The sequence below is a fragment of the Vitis riparia genome, chromosome 4 (assembly GCF_004353265.1).
Source record: "Vitis riparia cultivar Riparia Gloire de Montpellier isolate 1030 chromosome 4, EGFV_Vit.rip_1.0, whole genome shotgun sequence".
NCBI lineage: Eukaryota > Viridiplantae > Streptophyta > Magnoliopsida > Vitales > Vitaceae > Vitis > Vitis riparia.
This window is the reverse complement of record NC_048434.1, coordinates 9,338,317-9,363,757: the sequence shown is the minus strand read 5'-3', so window position 1 is coordinate 9,363,757 and position 25,441 is coordinate 9,338,317. Positions and strand designations below refer to the sequence as shown.

General features: G+C 36.9%; 1 protein-coding gene across 1 annotated transcript in view; it reads right to left on the bottom strand.

Annotated features, from left to right (window-relative positions):
* LOC117912368 (structural maintenance of chromosomes protein 3-like) overlaps window positions 1-25,441 on the bottom strand; it is a 51,633-nt gene that overhangs the window by 11,953 nt on the left and 14,239 nt on the right. The window contains 25 exon segments of the mRNA XM_034826926.1: window positions 4,228-4,374; window positions 4,485-4,653; window positions 7,108-7,259; window positions 7,416-7,486; window positions 7,577-7,760; window positions 7,850-8,041; window positions 8,262-8,413; window positions 9,706-9,855; window positions 9,950-10,037; window positions 12,174-12,208; window positions 12,211-12,374; window positions 12,516-12,652; window positions 13,205-13,304; window positions 13,422-13,594; window positions 14,986-15,092; window positions 15,095-15,129; window positions 16,309-16,430; window positions 16,533-16,778; window positions 22,458-22,633; window positions 22,710-22,827; window positions 22,924-23,002; window positions 23,134-23,213; window positions 24,151-24,222; window positions 24,324-24,391; window positions 24,504-24,542. Of these exon segments, the coding sequence (XP_034682817.1) occupies window positions 4,228-4,374; window positions 4,485-4,653; window positions 7,108-7,259; window positions 7,416-7,486; window positions 7,577-7,760; window positions 7,850-8,041; window positions 8,262-8,413; window positions 9,706-9,855; window positions 9,950-10,037; window positions 12,174-12,208; window positions 12,211-12,374; window positions 12,516-12,652; window positions 13,205-13,304; window positions 13,422-13,594; window positions 14,986-15,092; window positions 15,095-15,129; window positions 16,309-16,430; window positions 16,533-16,778; window positions 22,458-22,633; window positions 22,710-22,827; window positions 22,924-23,002; window positions 23,134-23,213; window positions 24,151-24,222; window positions 24,324-24,391; window positions 24,504-24,542 (3,056 nt within the window).

Here is a 25,441-nt window from a genome sequence, read left to right as displayed (position 1 = left end):
AAGTCATTAGGAGAAGGCAGAGCCGGGGTAGGTGAAGCCGAAGGGATAGGAAGTGAGTCAGCAGGTGCCTCAGCAAAAGGGAGAGGAGCAACGACACGAGGGCGACGATGATAAACCTGAAGTGGCCGAGGAGGCATAGCATCAGGTGGGGAGACAATGGGAATAGGCAAGACTTCAGAAACAGGAAGAGACTCAGAAGTGGTGGAAAAGAATGGTGAGTCCTCAAAGAAGGTGACATCAGCGGAGATAAAGTATCGATGAGTCTCAAGGGAATAACAACGATAACCCTTCTGAAGTCTAGAGTATCCCAAGAAGAGACACTTCATGGCTTTGGCGGAAAGCTTGTCCTGTCCAGGAGTGAGAATATGAACAAAGCAAGTACAACCAAAGACACGAGGAGGAAGGAAATAAAGTGGTTGGTCAGGGAAGAGAAGGGAGTGAGGAATCTGATCATGTAAGACAGAGGAGGGCATACGATTAATCAAATAACAAGCGGTAAGAACAGCGTCCCCCCAAAAACGAAAAGGAACATTGCTATGGAGGAGAAGAGTACGAGCTGTCTCAACAAGATGTCGATTCTTGCGTTCAGCTACCCCATTTTGTTGAGGAGTATGAGCACAAGAAGACTGATGAAGAATCCCATGATGAGACATAAACGAAGTAAATGGGGCTGAAAAATATTCCCTGGCATTGTCACTGCGTAACACACGAATAGAAACATTGAACTGGGTTTGGATTTCAGCATAAAATTTCTGGAAAATAGAGAATAACTCAGCTCGATTTTTCATTAAAAATAACCAAGTACATCGAGAATAATCATCAATGAAAGTGACAAAATACTGAAATCCTAAAGTAGACGCAGTCCGACAAGGACCCCAAACATCAGTGTGGACAAGCTCAAAAGGAGACTTTGCCCGATTATTCAAACGCTTTGGGAACGAGACACGAGTATGTTTCCCAAGCTGACATGACTCACACGGAAGCGACGATAAAGTGGAAAAACGAGGGACCATCTTCTGGAACTTGGAGAGACTAGGGTGGCCCAGACGATTGTGAATGAGGAGAGGAGCATCAGTGGAAATGCAAACTGCAGGAGATGAATCCGAGGTGAGGTGATAGAGGCCTTGAGACTCACGTCCTATGCCAATCGTCTTCCCCGTACTCCGGTCCTGCAAGGTCACAAATTTATCAGAAAAGGTAATAGAGCAATTAAGAGTACGAGTGATTTTGCTGATTGAAATAAGATTAAAAGGACATTCAGGAGTATAAAGGACAGAAGTGAGAGGTAGAGAAGGCAGAGGAAGGGCCAAACCAATACCTTTAGCCACAGTTTGAGAACCATTAGCTAAGGTAACATTAGGTAAAGCAGAGGTAGTAGTAATAGAGGAGAAAAGATCCTTATTACCAGATAAGTGATCAGAAGCTCCAGAATCTAGAATCCAGGGTCCAAGAGAAGATGTGTGGGTAAGGCAGGCAGAGGCATTACCAGGCTGGGCAACAGAGGCAACAGAAGCCTGAGATGCGGAAGAGCTCGGAGCTTGAGGCAGCGGAGAATCAGAGGACTGGGCCACATGGGCAGTGCGAGGAGGTCGTCCATGTAACTGATAGCAACGATCGCGAGTGTGGCCAAGTTTATTGCAATAGGTGCAATGAGGACGTTGACCTCTACCTCGGGTACCACTACGGCCTCCTCGAGAGTTAGTTTGAGAAACTAACACAGAAGAATCTGAAGTGCTATCAAATGGCAAAGTCTGAGTGGAGGAGATACGGAGGAGGCGAGCAAACACATCTTCCAAGGACGGAACTGATGAACTACCAAGAATCTGATCGCGGACAGGCTCAAGATCCGGACGGAGGCCAATAAGAGTAAGAACCATGAAGAACTTGTCAAGCTGTGTTTGTTGAGCCCCAACATCAGGAGTAAGAGGCATCACAGTCAAGAACTCCTCCTTAAGAGAGGCAATCTGGCCAATATAAGTAGATAGATCCAAGTCCTGTTGGCTGAGATGGACAATTGCAGAAGCCACCTTATAAAGACGCTGGATATCATTCGTATATAATCCTTTGGCCTGAGTCCAAAATTTAAAACAAGTTTTGTAGGCCCGAAGATGATGAAGAATCTTGGGATCAACCGATTGCCATAATACACTACATAACTGTGCATCTATCTTCCTCCACTGTACGCGGTCAACCTCAGGGATATCTGCCTCCTGTGTAATCAAGTGATCCTCATATCCTTGACCCATAAACCAAAGTTCAACAGACGCAGACCAGGAAAGATAATTGTCACTGCCAACCAATTTCTCCGAAGTAATCATAGGAGATCCAGATATAACAGCGGAAAAAATGGAATTTTAGTAGTCATATCTACTTATCTGAAGAATGAAGTATGTTTGGATCGAAGAGAGCCCTAATACGGCTTCAGATTGCGGCGTGGCACCACCGAAAAAGGGAGACGGCCTCAGATCGCGGCGTGGTACCACCAGAAAGGTAGAAGAACACTTCCCAAGGCACGTGCAGGGGTTGGAGTGGAGAAAAAGTAGTCGGAGCTTCGCCGGAAAGGCTGTTTGGAGGGCCGACGGAGACAAAAATCCCCAAAAGAGGTATGTGCAGGGCTCGGATGGGAGAACCAGGGAGGTAGGGAGGCTGGTCGGCGTCAGGCGAAGCTGGAGGAGGAGGCGCGTCGCCGGAAAAGGCCTCACGCGCCCTCACGCGCCGGCGCGTGAGATTCAGTCGCCGGCCGGAAATTTGCGCGTGGACGGCGCGTGGATGGGATTTTGGTGCCGGTGCCTTCACAAAAGTTGTAGATCTCCTCCAGGCGCTCCTTCTGGTATAGTCGGTGTCGGAAAAATACGTCGCCGGAAAAGTCGCCGGAAAAGCTCGCCGGAAAATTCGCCGGAAAAGTTCGCCGGCGGTGAGTAGTTTCTGTCGACGATCCGAATGACCGGAAAGTATTGGAAGATGGGGAAGGTGACCGGAATGAAACACGGTCACCGGAAGGTTTCCCGGAGTTGATGACACGGGAAACAAGAAAGAATTAGGTTTTCTTCCTTGGCTCTGATACCATGTTGAGAGAGAGAGAAAGAAGAAAAACCTTAATTCTCATTTAATGTAATAATCTACTTACAATTGAGAAATATATATATATATACAAGGCTAGGAGTCCTAACTACCATACATGTATCCTATATTAACAAGGAAAGGTTATATACTATAAATACATTATATTCAACAATGTCCATGGTGCTTTTAATTTTTTTATTTTTTATCAGAAACAAAAAAAGTCATTGATATGAACTTTTAAGTACAAGCCAAGAATGAAAAACCCTTCCAAAAAATACTGATGATAATTAAAAAAAATACTGAAGATGATTAAAAAAATCCTTCGAAAAATACTTTATATGATTTTAAAAAAAATACTGACGAAGATTACAAAACAATCGAGAAGAAGACGAAGTTCTAAGTGCAAGCCAAAGACAAAAAAAATATAAAAAAAATAAAAAATAAAAATTGATAGGTAAATAAAGCAAATATATTAAAAGCGATTGGAAATGGTGCACAAAGTACACACAGAGTATACAAGTAGCAACCAAAAACAAACAAAAGAAAAGAGATACAACTAACACACACCCAAAAAGAAAGACAGCACCCTAAAGCCTAAAACAACAAGAAAATCAGACTTAACCAACAAAAGGGTGAGAACAACTGGAAAACCCTCACTATTTTCACCACCCCTTGTCCTTGCCGGCCAAACTAACACCAAGAAGACCGCCCCCTCTAAAAACACAACCTAGATGGTTATCACAAACCAACTCCCACCTGCTACTCAGGTTTTTCTCTTTTTGTTCGAACTGCTGTAATTAACTGAGCATTCCAAATTTCGAAGCTCCCTAACCACCCGCTACAAGCCAAGGACGAAAAGTCCTTCCAAAAAATGCTGAAGATGATTAAAAAAATAATGAGAAGAAGAACTAATCATCTTGGAAGAACCATATGTTTTTGTGGAGCAGACAAGCAACATATGTTTCTACTTTCTAATCAGAAATTGTACATTTTGAAATAACTAATCATCCTTCTTTGTATTTATCATCCACCAAAATGAATATCTTTGTTTCTGATAAAATAAATCACAAATATCCAGATTGGCCAGCTCAGTAGTAAAAAGAAATTATCAGAGCAGATAATGCAACATAATATATTCCAGCATCAAATAAGACAATCCCAAACCTTTTTCTTCATCATAACCAAAAACCCATGGCCACCTTGTACAAGTTCAGAGAATACTTCTCGAAAGTGCCTAGCAACACCTTTGAACGTCCGCTCTATCGATTCATCCTTCCGTTGATCCAGAACTGATATAAGTTCTCTAATTTTCTAAAAGAAAGGTTAAAAGACAACACAGCTTGAGATATAGTCTGATCTTAAGCTCAATTATAAGTTTACTGCATGATAGTTAATCAATAGATATTTCTTTGAAGTAATACCTCATCACCTGCATCCAATTCTGCTTGCCTTTTCTGGAGTTCTTCCCGCTGCTCTGTGAAATTTATATATTGATCAAGTGCTTTCTTGTTTACATGGCTGAACTGTTGGAGTTGCTCATTGCACTTGTGAAGCATTTTATGCAATTCTTTGATGCTCTTCCTTTTGTATCTGTTATTTGCAATAGAAGAAAAAACAAGTTAATCGGTAAACACGAAGAGATACAGAACTAATGCCATAGAAACATGCTTCAATCAACTAGCCAAGTATGTAACAACTACCAAGTAGGTCTGATGGCCAACAATAACAATACCATCATCCAAAAAATGTCAGAAGTAAATACTAACATATGCATGAACTAATAATGTAGAATCATTCACAAAGAATCTCAAAGTTATTTCAATATTCTTTCACCTTCCTTTTGTAATTTCTTTTCCACCTACCCAATTTAATACTTCATATTTAATTTCTGCACTGCTTAATCTTTTTTAATTATTCTACAAGAACAAGGCGAGACAAGGAAAAGTTGATGATAATATCATTCTTGCACTGACTTTGTAATATGGTATAACAGACTAACAAAAATTTCCTAGTACCCAACTGAGATAGAGCTTTCCCCTCCTGAATCAGGTTAGAAATCTTCTCAGCTCTATCTATGAAACAATGTCTGCTAATAACAGGAAAACAACCCTCTTCTCATTACTCACCCAACAACCTTTTTCACTTCCCCATATCATTGCTGGGCCTTCAATCAAAATCATATAACTATACACCAGCACAGTGAAATGATATCTCTCCAGTTCCGAACAAACTGGCACAACCTTAGGTAGTATCAAAGTTCTGTCTAGCATAATTGCGATTTTAAATCTAGTAACACACTAACACGTCCAATTAAATATCAATATAACTTAGTTTTCCAACATCTATGCAAAGCTAAAGCATGATCCTTGAAAATTCCCAAAACAAAAGAGCCCATCAAAGGCAAAAACTCACTATTAAGAGTTTTCTTTGTTTCCTTCTCTCTCTCTTTTTTTTACTGATTGGGGTGGGGGCAGCGGTGATATGCGTACAAACAAATGAAAGAAAAAGGAATACTCCTTAAATAGACACAGGATATTTTTGGTCAAACAGTTGAAAGTCCATTTCTCCCCCTCTTCCCCTCATTCTCTGATATCTAAACTCACTTGTTATTATTTACTTGTTATTTTCTTAATAATATTATTTATTATTTTATTGAAAATAATGCAAAGAAAACTAATAGTGGTTTATTACTTTTATTGAATTGTTAAAATGTCTTTAAATGTTAAAACTTGAGTTTGGAAGTTGTCATTTATGTTGAATTAATAAATAATGACACTTACATTTTATTGCTTTAAGACATATTTCTATTTTTACCTCTTATCATGGTTTATGATTTATATTTGATAGGTTTGAAATTGTTGTTTTATTTATTGGAAAACTTCATTCTCAACTGTTTATTCATAAATTTGAAAATGGAAACATTTTGTCTATAATATGGGCTTTCTATAGTACGGGTAAGGAAGAAAATTGATAGGCTAAAGGGTTAACCACCAAGAAAATTGATAGGCTAAAGGGTTAACCACCAAGAAAATTGATAATCCATGGAGATCAAAGTTGCCAACCAGCCTCATGTAGGTTGAGAGTTTTCAATCCAACCTTAGGTTTTAGTGTGGGTCGGAAATATCGATATACAAGTTTGGTGTCGTTTAGCCTTCTAACATGCTCGAGTTGCAAACCCAATTGAGTTAAGTTGGTTAAAGTTCAAACACTTTTCACCCAACCTTTTGTTGCCAATTAATTGGCATAAACCTTGAAGGCACTTTCCAGCTTATTAGGTTGTGAAGTCCTTGGTGTTGTTCGAAGATCGTACCCATTAAGACTCAAACACCAGTTTCACCTCTATTTGCCCAATATAATTGGCACAAGTACACATACATTTTCTATGGAACACAACAATAAAAATAAAATAAATAAATAAATAATAAAATAAAATAATCAGTTTCACGGCATAAGTAACAAGCTAGGCATCAATATATCACAAATTTTTAAGTAGTGCTAAACATAAAGTCATATTATTCCAATACAAGGATATCTAGATGTTTCAATTAAACAGTATGTAGCACACATAAAGGGAGAGACTTGATTGTTTGTGTGTGGCCTTATTTTATTACTCTCCACTCTTTCTCTTCTCACTGTTCTTTGTCCTTCTCACTAATATTTCCTTCATCCTATACCTCATGGCACTAGCAATGCTTAGGAATTGGTCAAGTCTAAAATTTTAATTCCTCTACCAGCTAAGATGCTATCAAGTATTAATCACTCTCCTTTCTGAAGAGAGAGAGAGAGAGAGATCAGGTCAGTTGATGATAACAATACAGATTGAAAGCAATAAAGTTGTCAAAGGAGAGGATCTCTACATATAATGTGTTATTTCTCATAGTTGCATACATGCCGACCCACACTAAGTCACATGCAATAAATATGAAATCTAAATACAAAATAAAATTGATATGGTTCAGACCTTAGATATTTATCAGCAAATATGAGAATGAACTGAAAAAAGTGCAACATAAATAAGGAGTCAAGTTCAGAAAGATGTAATACGTGTCAAAAGCATCTGAGGATAGTGGACCCAATTCTCTGATTTTCTTTGAGTAATCTTCTTGTTTAGCAAGAAGAAGATTTCTTTTACTTAATAATTGCTCTAGTTCTTTTGCTTCATCCTGGAGCGTCCTCTCATAGTTGTCTTCCAAACTCTGTATTCAAAATAAATAAATAAAAAATAAAAAGAAGAAAAACATCATCTTAGCACCAGCAATAGACACCAATTACCAACTGCATTCACAACAAATTATCTTACCACCAGCAGTAAAGAACAATGACTAGAACAGTAGCCCATATAAGAGGATTACCTTTAACTTATTTTTTTCATCTTTGATCTTCCTCAGTTGCTTTGTTCGTTCATCTATATTTTCAGAAACTCCTGCAAAAAAAAATGACCCCATTTAAACATGAGATCATGAATTATAACCTTCAACTTAGAAATTATGGAGATGCAGCTCAGTAGTCTCACTTTTGAGCCGCTGCGTCAAATCTTCAACCAACAACTTAGCCTCCTTTAGTTCTTGCCTCTTCAACTCAGCTTCCCCACTCCAAATGTCAGTCTCTGCAGAAGATATTATAGCCTCTAATTCTAGCTTCCGTCTAACAAGGTTGGTGGTTAGATTGGTCTCAAGCTCTGCTTTTCTTGTTTCAATCTATAAAATGAAAAGCATACACAAATAAAAATAGAAAGGTGCATATGGTGTAAGCTCACATAAACTCCAATAGGGTTCGTTTAGTTAACCTCTATGCGATCCGTTCTGCATGTGATAAGCTGATCTTTCAGGTCTGTTATTTCAGGATTCAATCGTGATAACAGATCTTTTTCTTCCGGTGTTAAGTGATCAATGAGATCCGTACCCATTTCAGCCTGTTTCATAGCCATACTGGCTTTGAGCTGCTCAATTTGAGTCCGAACATCTGCAAGCAACTTTTCCTACAATGCAAACCAAAAAAGAATTAAAAAGAAAAGGAAAAGGATAAATGGGAAAAAAAAAGAAGTATAAGCCAGCAGAACAGTGAAGCTTCTAAAAAAATAAGATAAAATAAAATATATATATATATATATATATATAAATAAAAAAATAAAAAAGAGAGAGAACAAAGAAATGCACCCCATGTTGAGGAACAAATGTAAAATTGAGCATGCAAGATACCTTCTTTTGAAGAGCTTTATAAATGGACTCTTTCTGCTTATTAGCATTAAGAATGTCCTGCTTTAGCTGCTCCAATTCTGATCTGTCATGAGCCTGCTTGGCATCAATTTTCTGCTGCTCAGTGACTAGCTCTGTAATTTTTTGATCTATCTGTGGGCACAATTAAGCAAAAAACAAAAACACAAAAATTTGACAAGAAGAATGCTCCAAGAACTTTAGGAACGGGATAAACCCAAGCCCAGACACAGACGACATTAACATACAAGCGATAAGAGTGATTTAGAAGTTCAGCTTTGAGTTTTATAATGACTACTCATTCCAACTGATCTTAGTTATGAGTTTGCTCAATGATGTTAACATAATAACCATAGATGACTCTTAATGCACACCTCCCTCTCTCTTTCACACACACACACACCCCTGAAGTCAGAGCTATTGCATGGATACTGACATATAACAACAAGAAGCTCCCAGGTTAGAAAACCTATACAGCTTCCATCCTTGACATATCTTCTTTTGATCTTTGTAGAGGTTGTTTGCATCAATTGGGATTTTTTTACCTACCCTGAAGGATATAGTCCAATGGTTATTTCCTTAGAGCTTTAACAAGACAGTTAGATGCAGTGTTCTTTGGAAGTGTACTTTTCCAGCTTCTCCTTAGATGATTTTAGTGAAAAGTGAATGATGTTTCAAAGAAAATATTAGATGATAGTAGAAATGTGGGATGATTAATGGTTGGATGAGTTGTTATTTGGACTTTTTCCATGCCAACTGGGATCAAGGTGGACATAAAATCCAAAATGCTGAGGAAGGAGGGTTTGTTTTGTGAGCATTTCTTTGAGAAATAGGCCCCTTTTAGGGAAGTGGCTGTGGTGGTTCTCTAGGGAGTGCACTGCTTTTTGGCACAAGGTTATCTTGAGCATCTATAGAAAGTATCCAAATGGTTGAGATGCAAACATTTTAGTTAGGTGGTCACATTGTAGTCCTTGGAAGGCCATTTCTCAGGTCTTCAATGATTTCTCTAATCATGCTAATTTTGTAGTGGGAAATGGAACAAAAATTTGATTATGAGAAGACTTGTAGAAGGGGAATCAACCTTTGGTTTTGAGTGGTAATCTTGTTCTTTTGCCTTTCCTTTTTGTTTGTTGAGCTTTGTTTTATCATAATTTTGCTTTCCTTATTTGAGGAGGAACTCCCATCTTTCTCTGTATTCTATGTAAATCTCTTTTAGGTAATACTATTTCTTGTTTCTTGTAATTGAAAAAAAAAAAGACTCGCAATGGAAAATCCACACTTGTTCTTAAGGAAATATATTCCCTAGATTTTATCAAAACTTACCCAGCCAGAAACTGCAACATGTATTTATCAAAAAGAAAAAACGAAAAACAAGAAAGTTTTGGCAACAAGTCTTGCATAACATGAAATTCATTAGCTTAAAGGATATCTTGAAGCTTAAACCTAACTTTCTCCAGCTCATCTTCCTTCATGTTGATGGACTTTGTGTTCTGCCTAATTATATTCATAAATTTCAGTTTTGAGCGCCTATAATCGTAAAATCCCCCAGTCATTCCACCTTTCTTGCTTACTTGATCACCTGTTATAAAGACAATGAACAAATTGTGAAGCTCTTAGACACCCAGATGTAATTTTCAAGCAACAAATAATACAGTAATTGGTTCTGTGCCAACCTTCTAAGGTTATACAATCTAAACCATCAGTACGAGCAACCCTTGTAGCGACATCCAAATCCCGGCAAATCACTGTTCTGGCAAATACCTAGGAACCAGAATAGGAAATATTTACTAATTAAGCCCATGAAGGATGGACAGTATGCTTTGCATAATTACAGTTCAAAACTCAACGATGACCCAGACTTCGAAAATAGAAATAAAATGAGAGTAAGAGAACAGAATAAGATAAAACATCAAAATAACTAATCAATTGAGGATAAAGATTGCAAATCACTCAATAAGACATACTCATAAAATCTATATGTATGTCATGAACAGAGTAGATCAAAGTAGAAGCACCTGAAAAAGGAGGCAGTGAAGTACACATGAAGTATACAAGTAGCATGCACACAGGCTAACAAAAAGAAAGAAGGAGAAACAAAAACAACCTTCCTCTCCTTATAAAGAACTCATCCAATCTACAAAGCATACCCTGGTCACAGCTAAAGCATTTATGTACAATCAAACCCACTCCAAAAGGATACTCATAAGGAGGACTTAATTGTTTCATCTAACTGTTCTGCATCTTCAAAAGCCCTCCTATTCCTTTCATTCTAAACAAGCACAAGGGAGCAGCCCTCCAAGCTTTCTTCCTCTTCTTCCATATGATCTCTCTATCTCCCAAATTTTTTCTCTTTCTTTGCACAATTTGATATTATTTTCAACCTCTACAAGCTCATTAGAAAATTCATCAATGTATCCTTATATCTATCTATATACTTCTCATAATTATTTTTTATCATACAAAATTGCCAACAAGAATTTGGTTCTTTTTATGAACTTGATATTGATGAATCCATGGATCTAGAAATTCATTTCAGACAATAGGGGATCTGAAGTTAATCCTCTCATACCTAATTGGTGTACCTGAGATGCATTTCCTCTAGCTCCTGTGAAAGACATTATGTGGACTGGATTTAAGGGTCAGTCATCCTAAAATTAGTATTCATTTCCTGTCACAAATATTCACTTTAAGCATATCATATCTCAAGATTGGTCTAATTTTCCTACCACATGCATGCTCCCATACTTCCAATTGAATGAATGTGAGTAAAGGATCCATGAATGAAGATAGAAAAGTAGAGTTCTAATCATAACTAAATCTTCAATTCCAAGTTTGTAGGGGGGAGATTGAAGCAATCTAGCTATATACATGTGGGGTAGAAACCCCAACACACAACAAGTATATAAATTCCACTATAACGCAAAAAACAACAAAACAAAGATAAAACGCCTTACACTAGCCCAACCCCTCTCCAAACAGCCAATGAACTCTAAGAAAAACTAGAACCCTCCAAGGAATGCCTGAAGCACTGAAACAAAGATTTGAGGAAATACTCTTCCAAAGTTCTATTACCAAGTGACAAGATGAGGCACTCATCTAAAAACAATATACAGCCCTGAAACCTAATGAGAAACATACAAAATAAGTTGAACATGAGGATGCCATATTAGACTAGATTGTATCCTTTAATTTGTTTTTCCTTTTAATTTCTTTTACGCTTGAGGCGTTAAAATTTTCTGAAGAACAAAAGGTTTTTCAGCAGTCATCATTATGTTTAAAAATGCCATCTCAAAATCTAAAAACAATTGAATCTAGTATTATTAATGAGGCCAAAACCAAGAAAGTGGGTTCTTGGAAGCCGTCTGACACACAAAAAGGACCTAGCTTACGGCCTCTTGAGTAGAAGTCAACTTCAAGAGGACTCCAAGATCCACCAATAAAGTGGATTTCCTAGCAGAAAGGGGTCATAATTGTTTAGGTTCCTTCTCTCTTTTTCTCTTTCTTGAAGTACAGCCTTCTCTGTTGTACTAGTCTTTTTCCCCCATTTTTATCAAGAAAAAGAAACCAAAAAAACAGACCAATTAAGTCTTGAGGTGAAGAATGAAAAGTACAAACAATAAATCTTTTCTTGAATCAAGAGCACAGCATGAACAGGAACAGGAAAAATACCAACAGAAAACCAGCAAAGAGACGTAATTAATAAACTTATTGGCTATCTTTGTGGCCTCAACCAAAGAAACTCATCATAAAGAACAATTTTAGAGATCATCTACATGTAAATTGACACTTTTAGAGGAAAACCACGAGTAAATTGCAGAAAAATTGATGTAACTCAAACATTGATCTGAAATATAATCTCATGTTCCAAGAGAAAACAGGAGCACAACAAAGGCAAACCTGGGCAAAAGCTGGAGTATAATTAGGTGAGAATTCAATTTCTTCAATAAAGGTATCACATCAGAGCTCTGCGGATAAGCCACATGTGGAGCCTTCACCCTATTCAGTGGTATAAAAGTAACCCGTCCACCTTTCAATGCATTAAGGTGCCTAATTATCTGGGTTGATACTTCATCAGTTTCAACCACCACATGGAATAAGCTGCACAAAGAGCCATGAGAAATTCAAGCATTGAATGCACATAGAATTAGAAGTCAACAATTTACCAGCTGAGGTGGCTTGTCAGAAAGATATCCTAATAATGCAGAATTGGGACAGGACAACAATGAACTGTAGTACTACCTGTTTCCAGCAGTAACTTCAACAGCAGTGAAAAATTTTTCATCACAGTCAAGTAACTCAAAAATTGGACCAAAGACTCCATGAATTTCGAACTCTCTGCATATCCTCCGAACAGAATTCAGTCCTCTCCTAATATCCTGGGTGTATTAATAAATTTTAGAAAGAAATGGAAACAAGACAACAGATATCTAGCAGAAGTTCTTTAAGAAAGAATGTTTAATAGTGCATCAAGCCAATGGAAGAAAAAAAAAAGGCGAAAGAAAGAAAGAATACTCAAGCAGTCATGATTAGAGCCTTGAGAAAATACCAATATCAACTGCCACCACAATAATGAACACAAAAACAATTCATTGTAGGAACAATAAATTACTTGACTAAAAGAATTACTAAAAAAATAGCATAAGAGGAGAACATAAATCAGCCTATCCAACAGAATTAACCCAACAAGATGACTCCCTCCATCACTCTTTTTCTCATGAGATTTTTCGTTGTATCATTCTCCTCATTACTCATAACATACACACTAAAACCTTAATAACAAACGTATCAATAGTACTGCAGCACACATCACTTATAACATGGAATGAAAACCCCTAGCTAGACAGATCATCATCAAGGTTCACTCACGGATATTGACAACCTTATTCTGCAAATCAAAACCTGATACAAGTCAAGGAAGAATCACTCACACCAGGAGTTGCATGGTCAAGACTCTTTTCGGCTTTTACAACTTCTGTCTTTAGCTTATCAATTTCAGCAGAGAGTTCACTTTCTTTCCCCCATAAGGACCTAAACAAAGAAACACTCTTGATCATATTCACATCCTTTGCATCAACTATTCCTAAAAGAAAATTACAAAATAATTTTTGTCTTTTCACGATAGACCACAAAGTTACAAAATCATACTTCCGCTCATCCTGCAGCTTGTCTCTCTGTGCCTTGTAATCGTTGAAACCATCACGAGACTGAGAGATGAGTGATTGTAACAATTCAATTTCCTTCTTGCGACTATCAATGTAGATATCTCTTTCTTTCAACTCAGCGTTGAGTTGATGAATTTCATCCTGGAGTTTTTTCTCCTGAAACGTGCAAAAGTAGGAGAGTTATTATACAAAGGAAAAATCAATAGAGCGATATGATATATTTAGAAAAAGACTTAACCACCCCAGACAAAAGATACAAGAAATTTATGCACAAGAAAGCTCCACTGTAGAATAAAAACTGTGGGGTAAGTAGAGAGACAAATAACTCAGTAACATGTATATCTGATTCTGACTGCTGGTTGTCCCCAACAGCACCAAGCAATCCACTAAAGACATAAAAGAGACCTAAAAGGATCAAGGAATGCACTAAGAAAAGACCAGCTACCATGAAGGTGAGCCATCAATAGGTTGATCTGGTCAAAATGCAACGAAAGATATAACATAAGAAAGGGCACACTATGCACCACTGAGAACAACAGATGAAACAGTTTCAAGAGTTCCAATCAATGAATGACTTCATGCAAACAAGAACCAGACACAAGCAGATACTAAGGGAGTAAGGATGGACCTATGGAAGAAAATGCTGGCTGCCACAAGCAGCCACCTATGTGAAATAGCTGCAATGCAACAAAGAGTTTAGTGAAACTGTGTTGTTCCAAGCCCTGCACCAACTTGTGCAAATGTCACCCAATGTTTAACCATTGCAGTTCACTCAATAACTCCATTCATTAAAGACAACAGTGCAGGAGGTGGGAAACGACATGTTCAAAAAAGAGAGAGAAAATACATTTGCACAATGGAAATGAATACATGCATCTGACACCAAGCAGTCAAGATCAAGGCTCCATTCGGTGAAGTAGTTCAGCATTGATCCAAATCACCCTTTAAAAAAAAGGCAACACCTTCTAATTACAACCCAAAATTTTCAGCCTACTACAATTAGATAGAATATGTTGTAATTATCTTGAATTATAGCTTGACAACAAAGATAACCAATTTATCATGTAAATGGTGCAATTTGATCTGATCTTCCCAGTCAGTGAGATTACAGCTGAAAAAGAGAAGAATAAATGAAAATAAGCAATATAAGTGAGCTTAACCATTAACTCACAAATGTTTCCTACTTCAAGTCTCATTTGAATCTCAATCACTTGAACCATTTCTTTGATTAGCATCTCTACAAGTGTGACTTTAGGGTGGGACAAAAATACTTAATTCCCTATTGTGTCTTGACCAAGTAGGATGAAAAAATGGTGTTTGTATCCATGTATCATATACCTAGATACAACAATATTACATTAAAATGAAAAATCAATAAGAACGGTTAGCTGAATCATTTACAAGAACAAATCAATAAGAACAGTTAGCTGAATCATTTATAAAACCAAGACAAAATAAGTGTTTCATCCATGTAATATATACCAGCACAAACATTAAGGTGAAAGTGAGACTCTAGATTCTTACAACAAATCATTGAGAATAGTTACCTGAACCATATTCGAAGAACGAACTCGTTCAAGATCATCAATTTCCTTTTGAAGCCATTTATCACGTGCAGCTTTGCTAGAAAATTGAGTAGCTCGACCTTGTTTTGATAAAGAATGCTAAGCTGCTTTTCACGCTCCATTATTCTATTTGTCATAGGGAATATTCACACATAAATATAGTATAAAAGCAACCCAAAGCTTTGTCCAAATCACATACTAAATGCAATTCTTTTAGGCATATGCACTCTACAAATAATAAAGAGAAAGAATATAACAATAAAATGCCACTATGCCAAAGTTCAATGAAGGGATTAGGTAGCACAATGTCATAGGATGCTTCAAATGAGCCTCCTCATGGGTTTATATAGAGCCCAGGAAGCTTCTGGAGACTCCTGGAGCCATCTACACTAAGCCATTGGAGGGAAGAGTGTGGAAAGTTCTAGAGATGCCTAGAGATGTCCACACATCTCTACACTATAGTGGAAGGCATGAGAGGAATCCAAGGCTTTCTAGAGAATTCTAGAGATCTCTTGTACATAGGGTTGTACATAGAATTGTGTAGGGTATTCTAGAATCTTCTTGATTTGTAAGGAACCCTCCAAGGTTCTAGAGAGTTCCATTGGTACCTATAAATAGGTGAGGGCCTCATTTGGCCAAGGCACCACCCAAATCACTTCCTAACCAAGCAAGTGAGTTCCCAAAAGCACTTGTAAAGGCTTCCTTAAGTAATAACAACTTCCATTCTTTAAGAGTTGCCTACTACGCCTTCTAAAGCTTCCAAATTGTGAGCGTCTTAGCCTAACAAGCTAAGCATTGAGAGTAAGGCTGACTTAGCAAGATCAAGGGTCTTGACTTGTCTAAGTGCCGCACGAGCTTAGGAAAAGACTAAGTCCATGACAACAAGCTAAGAACAGAAGAAAATTGTTGACAATTGCAGAAACTGTAATTCTTTGCTTAATTGGCATCACAAAAGATGTGAAGCCAATTTTGGATGGCACAACCAACAATGTGGCAACTGCACCTGTGCAGAAACATAGATTCGATATCGCACCCAGTGTAAATGAAAGTGTGTTCCAGCTGGAATTAGAGGCCCATTAGCACACAACTCAATGCAAAGTCGTATCCCAACTACTAGGGTTAGGGCTAAATGAATCCCTTCTATCCATTCCAGGCAAAAACTAGGATAGGATACTAAGATATCTTTACAGAGTGAAAAAAAATATATATTAACAAAGAAAAGATGTGCACTGTTAAAAACCTGAAATGAAGTATATAAACATGCCTTTTAAAATTGTTCAAGTGGTAAATGTTCAGCAAACATACCCTTTAGATATCTCCTTCTCCTCTATGACTTTCTCATCGTACAAAGGAGTAATTTTGTGAAGCTCCTCTGTTGAGTCTTGAATTTCTCTCTGTAGAATCTCAAGCTGTTTTGCTGCATCCTCCTGGAATCATGAAAATACAAATGCAGCACCATTCTCTTAAAACTTTTCTTCTCTTAAAACTTTTTGTTATAAAGTATTAACTGGACTTTATTAGAAGAATACCTTGGCCTTAATATTCACAGACATTTTTTCTCGTAGATCTTTATCATCAAGTTCAAGCTGTGTGCGCTTCTGTAGTGCCTCAGATCGCTGCTTGTCAATTGATTCTTTCTCTTTGTTTAAACCTTGAACATCTTTTGTTAGATCTTTATATGTCTTATCCAAGTCCTTAGACTTTTCATGGGCTTCCAGAACACTGTTATACATCCTTGTGGACGTTTCAGAAACTTTGGTTCGAGCCTCTTCAACCTGAATTAAGGGAAAAAACATAGATACAAACATCAAGATATTTCCGCCATATAAAACAATCAACAAGAGCAGTGCTCGGTTAGAGCTTAGGCACAGTAAAGACTCAAAGCATTTACAAAGAAACAATAAGTTAAATCCACAAAAATTTGCTCACAAACCATATTGCAATTCAAAAATTTTTTTAAATAAATAAAATAAAATAAAATAATTTTTGCACTCCAAGCAAAGAGTAAGCAAGATAAGATCAAGAGCAGGTCGCAGCTCATAAGCAATTGATGCAATTTAACAAAGGAACCCATACAACTGATTTACTAAAGTAAGGCGATGCAAAGCAAGAATACTGAAGAAAAACATTTTTCTTCCCAAGGGAGTCTAAATTGTATAGAAGTAAAATTTTATTCATCATAAAGAGTCAATACTGAAATAAAAATTAGAAACATACCAATACATATAAATAAATATACACATTTATCTAATCATTATATAAAAAGAACTTCATTCACAGTAAAGAAAGTTACAAGGATGGATTATCCTCCAAACCAAAATAAATACAGAGATATAAAACAGGAAGAACCCCCAAAAATCCAACAAGAGAATCCAAGTAAAGTAAAATCAACTCAAACAGGGCAAAACTTCTCAACAAAATTCCCTGTGCCAAAATTCCATTTTTAGCCAACTTTTCAGATAAGGAATTGGAAGAAATTAAAATGTACAAGTGGGGTTAATTTGGTAAATGCCATGGATGTTTAGAAAACTAAGGAGCCTAAATCAGAATAGGTCAAGGTGTTTGGAAAAAAATATATATATATACATCCTTACAATTGAATGGAAGATCTCTCGTATGCTCATATATATAGATCTATATGAGATTTTAGTTTAGCTCGTATATATAGATCGATATGAGATTTTAGTTTAATCTTTAAGTTTTCAGATTTTTATTTACCAAATTTTTTCCTGTAGAACTCTTGACTTTCCATTATTTCAAAAATCTTCCTCCCTTTAAATTCCCAATGTTGCTGACTATCCTCATCCTAAAACACCATCCTCTTAATTAGAATGATTATCTACTTTTAACAAGGGTAACAAACATTGTCAATTACTTATTATTTCCATGTGTTTTCAGTGTTTTGTTAATTGCGAGAACATTTTTTTTAAACAACAAAGAACATCTATTTATTGTTCTCTGATATCAACCTGATCTTTAACTCTTGCTTTCTAAAAACATAAAACAAATTTTTTGAAGTTTTCTTTTTTTTTTTTTCCCTACTGGGCCATAAGGACTTTATTCAAAGTGCATAATAAAAAGGGATCACCCTATGTACATAGAAAGTATATAATGAATGCCTAAGGCATTAGCAACACGTTAAACCCCTACCTAAATAGTCAACTAGATTTAGAAAGGATACAATGTTACACTTAAAACCATATCAGACAAGATAGCAGAGTGCGTCCAGAGAGATTTTTCTATTTTAGTTCCCAGCTCTCTACATCCTCAAAATCAAGATTTAAAATGTCGAGAAATATCAGCGATTTTTCGCCAAAATATCGGGTATCAGCACCCCTCGACACGATATGGACATCAATAGCTCGGTTGAAGGATTTTTCGTTATTTTCCCTCCTTAATCGTCGATCTATAGGTGATATTTCTGATATATTTCAGCCCTCAAGCAATAAGTCAGCAGTCCTCTTTCGGTCAAAACTCTTTTTTGGGTTACTGGGCCAGAAATCAACCCATGGAACTGGGGCCAATTCCACTCCATGCGCCTGTGCTCACTGTCAGCTGCAAAGGCCATTAAATATGGCATTGCCTTTTCTCCCACTTCTGATGTGGGATTGCTTAAGGCTAAATAGAAAGAACACCTAAATATGCAACTATTGGTTTCGAACCAGTGACCTTAATAAGATTGAAGTGAACCATCCCTACCATTAGACCAATTGTACTTTGTTGATATCAATTCAAAGAAAAGAAACATCTACGCATATACTGATATTTTATATACTATATATTATGAATTAATTAAAATAAAATTATTATAAATAAACTAATTTTAATTATTTTATTATATATTTTCTATAATAATTTAATACAAACTAATATAAATTTATAAATAAAATTGTCAACATTTTTAAATAAAAAATACTTATCTATCATTTTTTATTTTATATTCTTCAATGTATATCAATTTTTTTGTTAAAGCAATTCAATATATGTATTATTATTTTTCTATCATTTTTTAGTTTTTTCCAATATTTCTATGAATTTCTTTATCAATTTTTGTCATACAAGTATTTTGTGTCAAAACATCTACCGATATTTCCCGATATATCCGTAAAATCAAGTTACCGACATATCCGTTAAAACCAATACTTTCACCCTTGCTCAAAACAGCTTGTATTATGATCTCTTTCCAGATGAAGAAAAAGGGATAAGAGGGATAATCCACTAAAACCTCTTGCACTCTCCCACAAAATTTTCATGTGATCCTAACAACTCCTTGATTGAACTAAGTATCACCCACATCACACTAAAAAGAGAGAATACTATGATAAACTATGCACTATCATACAATAATGAGAATGAGGTTTGTCAATTCTTCACTTGCTTGCACATTAAACACCAACTCATAATCGCCCAATACCACCTTTCAAGCTAATCCAAAGTAAGGATTTCCACCCAAGCGAAGAAACTAACCTTAAAAGGTGCCCAAGGAACTCAAACTTCCTTGGCAGGAAAAAAGCCTTGCACCCTTAGATTCAAAAGGCTATGGAAAGATTTCACCACAAAATTGTCATTTCTATTTAGACTCTATCCCAACCTATGAACACAACCACCCATAACCACCACAGACTAGCCTATAAAGAAGAACTTGCCCTAATCCCAACTCCATATCCAAAAAAAATCTCCCAAAATGGGTAAACTAGTGGCCATGGTCACCTCCCCCTGCCAAAAATCAACTACCTAAGCATCACAACAAGAGAAAATACCAAAAACAAAACTGGAAAAGATTCCTTCAACAAGCAATCCCCATTCCAAGAATGAAACCAAAACGTTGTTTGAGATCTATCACCAACAATAATGCTTGTACAATCTTGCAATGCTTCTCAACCTTTTCATATAGCCTTCCAGAGACTGACGTCATACCCTTCCCTTCCTACCTTTGGTACTAAACCCCCTCCACCTTCCCATATTTTCTTTTGATGACTCTTCTCTACATCAAATCCCATTCTTTTGCATACCTTGAAGCTTTATTGAGCTCTAAAAGCCTTCTGATTCCCAAGCCTCATTCACTTTTCTCCAAGCAAACAATTGACTATCCGGTCAAATGACACTTTTTCCTCCCAGTTACTGCTTCTCTGAAATAAATTCCTCTGAATCTTCTCCAATCTAGTGTTAACTCCAAGCAAGATCAAAAGCACTGACATAAAGTAAATCGAGAGGCTAGAAAATGCGCTTTTGATCAAAGTCAGTCTCCACCCTTGGAAAAAAAATTCCCTTTTCCAACAAGCTACTAAATCCTCCCGGAGAAAAGTGAGCTGATTCCGGTTGGTAGAGTCAAGAATGTGGATGAGTTGGCTGATGAGTTTGGTTACAGGGTGGGAAAACTCCCTTCCACTTATCTAGGGATGTCGTTAGGTGCTCCGTTTAAAAGTGTTGCAATGTGGGATGGAATAGAAGAAAGATTCAGAAAGAAATTGGCTATGTGGAAACGTCAGTACATTTCAAAAGGGGGGAGGATTACTCTAGTGCACACAATACCTTGTCAAATTTACCGATTTATTTTATGTCTATTTTCCAGATGCCTAGAGTGGTTAGAATCAGATTGGAGAAGATTCAAAGGGACTTTTTGTGGGGTGGCGGGGCTCTTGAGCAAAAACCACACTTAGTAAGATGGTCAATTGTGTGTTTAGACAAAAGAAATGGAGGGTTGGGGGTTAAGAGTCTTGGGGCCTTCAATAGGGCTCTCCTTGGCAAATGGGCTTGGCGCTTTGCAAATGAAAGAAAGGCTCTTTGGAATCAAGTGATCAGAGGGAAATACGGGGAGGAAAGAGGAGGGTGGAGATCTTGTGAGACTAGGGAGGCCTATGGGTTTGGGTTGTGGAAGGCAATAAGTAAAATGGGACATCTAGTAACCCCTTCTTTTGGCTTTGTGGTGGGTGATGGTGAGAAGGTGAAGTTCTGGAAAGACAAATGGTGTAAAACCATCCCTTTGAGTGAGGCTTTTCCTTCTTTATTTGCTTTAGCTTCGAACAAAGAGGCTTGGGTAAATGAAGTGTGGATAGCTGAGGGGGAATGGGGGGGAAGTTGAAACCCTTGTTTCAATAGACCTTTCAATGATTGGGAGTTGGAAGAAGTGGAAAGGCTATTTTGTTGCTTGGAGGGGAAGAAGGTTAGGGGGGATGAGGAGGATAGGATGAAGTGGATTGCATCAAAGGATGGGGAATTCTCGGTGAAATCTTTGTATAGGACCATGCAGCCATGGTCTCTTGCTTTTTTCCCTTTGAAAATTATATGGAACTCTTGTGTGCAGCCCAAATTGAGCTTTTTTGCATGGGAGGCTTCATGGGGGAGAGTTCTAACCTTGGATCGCTTGCAAAAGAGAGGTTGGGTTATGGCAAATAGATGTTTTCTTTGCCATAAGAGTGAGGAGTCAATTGACCACCTTCTTATCCATTGTGAAAAAACAAGGGAAGTATGGATGGTGTTCCTTTCCTTTTTGGTGTTTCGTGGGTTTTTCCCCTTTTGGTCAAGGAAACCCTTTTAGGATGGAGGGGCTCTTTTGTGGGAAAGAAGAGGAAGGTGGCGTGGCAATTGGGACCGTTATGCTTGTTTTGGGTTATATGGAAGGCTAGAAATTCAATTGCATTTGAGGATTGTGGGTTGTCCATTCAAAGGCTGAAAGTATCTTTTGTGTATTTATTGTAGTCGGAAACCAAATTGTGGATAAAAAATGGTCCTTCGACCTTAATAGAATTTATAGAGTGGGTGTGTATGCATTAAGGGTGAGGTTTTTTTGTTTTGCCTTGTCCTTTGTTGTTTGGGCCCTTTTGTAAGGGGGTAAATCCCTTTATACTGTAATTCGGTGGGTCGCTTCTTTAGCGCCTCTTTGCAATACAATCATATACTTATTGATCAAAAAAAAAAAAAGCTACTAAATCCTCCCTCCACTAAATCCCTAGGGGACCCTAATTTGAAGGGAATGCCTAATAGTAATCCTAAATAGATTTCCTTAGTTCGCAACCAAGAATCTTCACAAGCAACTCCACATTCACCATGTCACCCACCAGGATGAGCTCACTCTTATGGAAATCAATTTTAAGGCTCAAGGCCACCGTAAAGCAAAACAAAATCCACCTCACAGATAACAATTGATCTCCATCCACATCACAAAACAATAGAGCATCATATGCAAATAACAGGTGAAAAACCAAATAAGTCCTAAGCCTCCCCATAAGCCAAACACTTAGCCCCTGGTCATAGAAGCCTTGTCTATAGATAGGCAAGCAAACACTAATATCTAGCGCCTTAAGTGTGTGTGTGTGTGTGTGTGTCTGTGCGCGTGCTTTTTTTTGTCAAACCAAGACCATAGTTAATACTCCAAGAAGGAAATAAAGTGGACTAGTGCAAGAATGATAAAAACAATTAACATCTTTATAATCCAAGCATCTAAAAGAACTGACCTCCCCCAATTTCTGCCTAGCATCATGGAGTTCCTTGTCATAAATAGTGTATTCTAGAGATTTCCGCTGCTTGTCCAGCTGCTGATATTTTCTCAGTTCCTCTTTCTCTTCATCCAGTTCCTTTAATCGCTCATCCAAGTATTGAACGACTTGAATTATCTGCTTTCTCTTGTTACCTAAATGAAAAAAATATATATATTTGTAAGAAACATACGAAATATACGAGAAGCAAAATCCCAAATGGTGACTTACCAGTTTCTTGCATAATTTTCAGACTTTCACGTCGTCTCTCCTCATAAACTCGGGTGCCACCAATTTCCTTCAGCAGATCCAGTCGCTCAGAGTCTTTCATCAATGTTAATGATGCTATCTGTGAAACATAAAAAAGTGTATAACAACATATGCAGTTCAGCAGATTAAGACAATGTAGATATCAAATCATTAGAAGTGGGCATCAGTGGCAAACCTTCCCTTGCTGCACAACATAGTAAGGATTGGAACGAGAGAAACCAGCACTTTCCAGTAAATTCATAACTTCTGTTTTCCTGGAAATTGCGTTGTCAATTGTCAGTAAAGCTGTAAAGAATGAAAAGCATGATATACAGAACAAGGATTATTTTTTGAACAAAAGGTAAGCATTTTTTTTGTTGGAACAAAAGGTAAGCATTATGCTTACGTAATATGCTTTCCATCCAAGAAATACTCATCCTTTTTCAGACCAATAGTTCTTCGTAAGCGCACCTCCTCCTTGTCAACCTGCCAAAAGTGCAGATGCTTGAAATAGTTAATGACCAAACAGAAAAAAATGACCCAGGTACCAGAGGACTTGCAACATTTGTTGCACAAGAATCCAGGAAAAAGGATAGGTGCAGAATATATCTATGCATAGGAACACTTGTGATATTACATGATTAGAACAACTATTATTAAATAACTTATTTTCTAATTAATTGACACGTTTATATAACCCACAAGATTACAATATTCTTAACCTTGTCAAGATGTGCATCGCACAAAGGAAGCAAACCTTCCAATGACAATCAACATTGGGTCCAACCAATGCACTCATCAGTATTAAGTTCAAGAGCAAACACCACCCCAAAAATACAAAGAATCAGTGTACCCTTTATTGGCACTAGATATTCTAACGCAGAAACATGAAATGACACTTGGAAAAGGTTGTCTGACTCAATCTTTAACCTTGTACTGTTCTCTTTGTTCCTATTGCTTCCAATGGTCATTGACTGAGAAAACAGAAGAAAAAGGCCATATCTAGCATCTGTTAAAAATGAGCTTGCCTTTGTTAATCCATACATAATATAGTTCTAATTCTTTTTGCAAACAAACTATGTTTATGTGATGCTTTTCTTTTTCCTTTTTTTATCCCCAGTAATGTGCATGATGAAGCTGAAGGAAACCTTGGAGAAAAATTATCAAAAATGTCAAGTAATTAGGGAAAAAATAACTAATAATGCTTTAAATATAATATGATTTACATTGATCTTTTCCGCACACAGCAAGAAGCAACACTTACCAGTCTTATGCAACAAAATTGAATTTTCTTATTCACTAGCAAAAATATGCAAGAGATAACTTTATATGAGATGAAATGTAATAGCCCAAAGCTCCACCTCCCACACCCCAAACATTGACCAAATATGGGAATAACAAAACATAAATTACCAAATATTACCGGAATGCGATTGTCAGAATTATCAAACACAATCTCCACAAAAGCGGATAGAACTTGATGCCCTGCACCTTCCTGTTAAGTATGAAATATAAAATTATTAAGAACAAAGAAATTGCATAAAATGAAATGCCTAATATGATAGCAAGAAAAGAAAAAAAAGCACAAGAACATACGTGAAGTAGTGCATGTCTATCTTCACTGCGCAGGTTTTGGAAGAGATCACTTAGTACGAAACGAATTGCTACAAGTGAGATAAGTTTCAGAACAAGAAAAAAGCAAGTTTGATGTCAATGAGCTTCATGAAAAGCAGAGTACAAAAAGGAAAAATGATATGAAAGTATAAATTCACTCACCATGGAAAAAGTTCGTCTTGCCAGATCCATTAGCGCCAACTGAGAAGAACATTATAACATAATTTATTTTAAACCCCCCCAAAAAAAAGAATAAGCAAGATGGGGAACCAGAATCTCACTTGAACATGGTCACCAAAATATTTTAGATAGAAAATTTCATAAAAGGATGGAAATAAAAAGCAGTGAGAATACTACATGGGAAAGATGACAATATTATCACTCTGCAATGGGAAACAAAACAAGCCAAATGCACATTGCTTAGCAAGAGAACCTCCATCGTGGTTAGATAATTGCCACTGGCAAGAAAATCAGATGGTCCTTAGAACAAGCGTCCACTTTATTATATGCTTTGAAGTTTTTTATTCATTTACACCAAGAAGTAATTCCTTATTTCTCGCCAAAGTATAATTTTTCAGGCACTTGCGACAAAATAGACCAATATACATGGCACAATATAAGGCAGACTGATAGAGGATGAGAATAATTTAACCAAGAAATTGTACTCAAATCAAGGACACAACATTTAAAATTTACAAAATAACCAGCTCTTTTTATCTAACAAGTTTAGACTCGCATTCCATCACATTGCCACCATCATTGAAGCAAAGGAACCAACAAAAATAAAGTGCAGAAGAAAAGAGCAAATGAATAATGTCGAGTCATATAACAGGGCTCTCTATAGCACCAAGATGGCAAAAAGATCCATAAAGGAAACAAATCAGTGATAATGTCATTCTCTATCAAAGAATCTCAAACTAACTTTTGTGAGCATTAGCTAGTCCAAAAGAACCAAAACAACCCATAAAACTAATCAAAAATCATAAATTTTGATATTTAAGGCCATTACGCTGCCATGATTCATCTACAAGGTTTTGGTCAAACCATAAATATTAGCATCAAGTAGAATATTAACTACAATTCAGAAAATTGATTCTTAA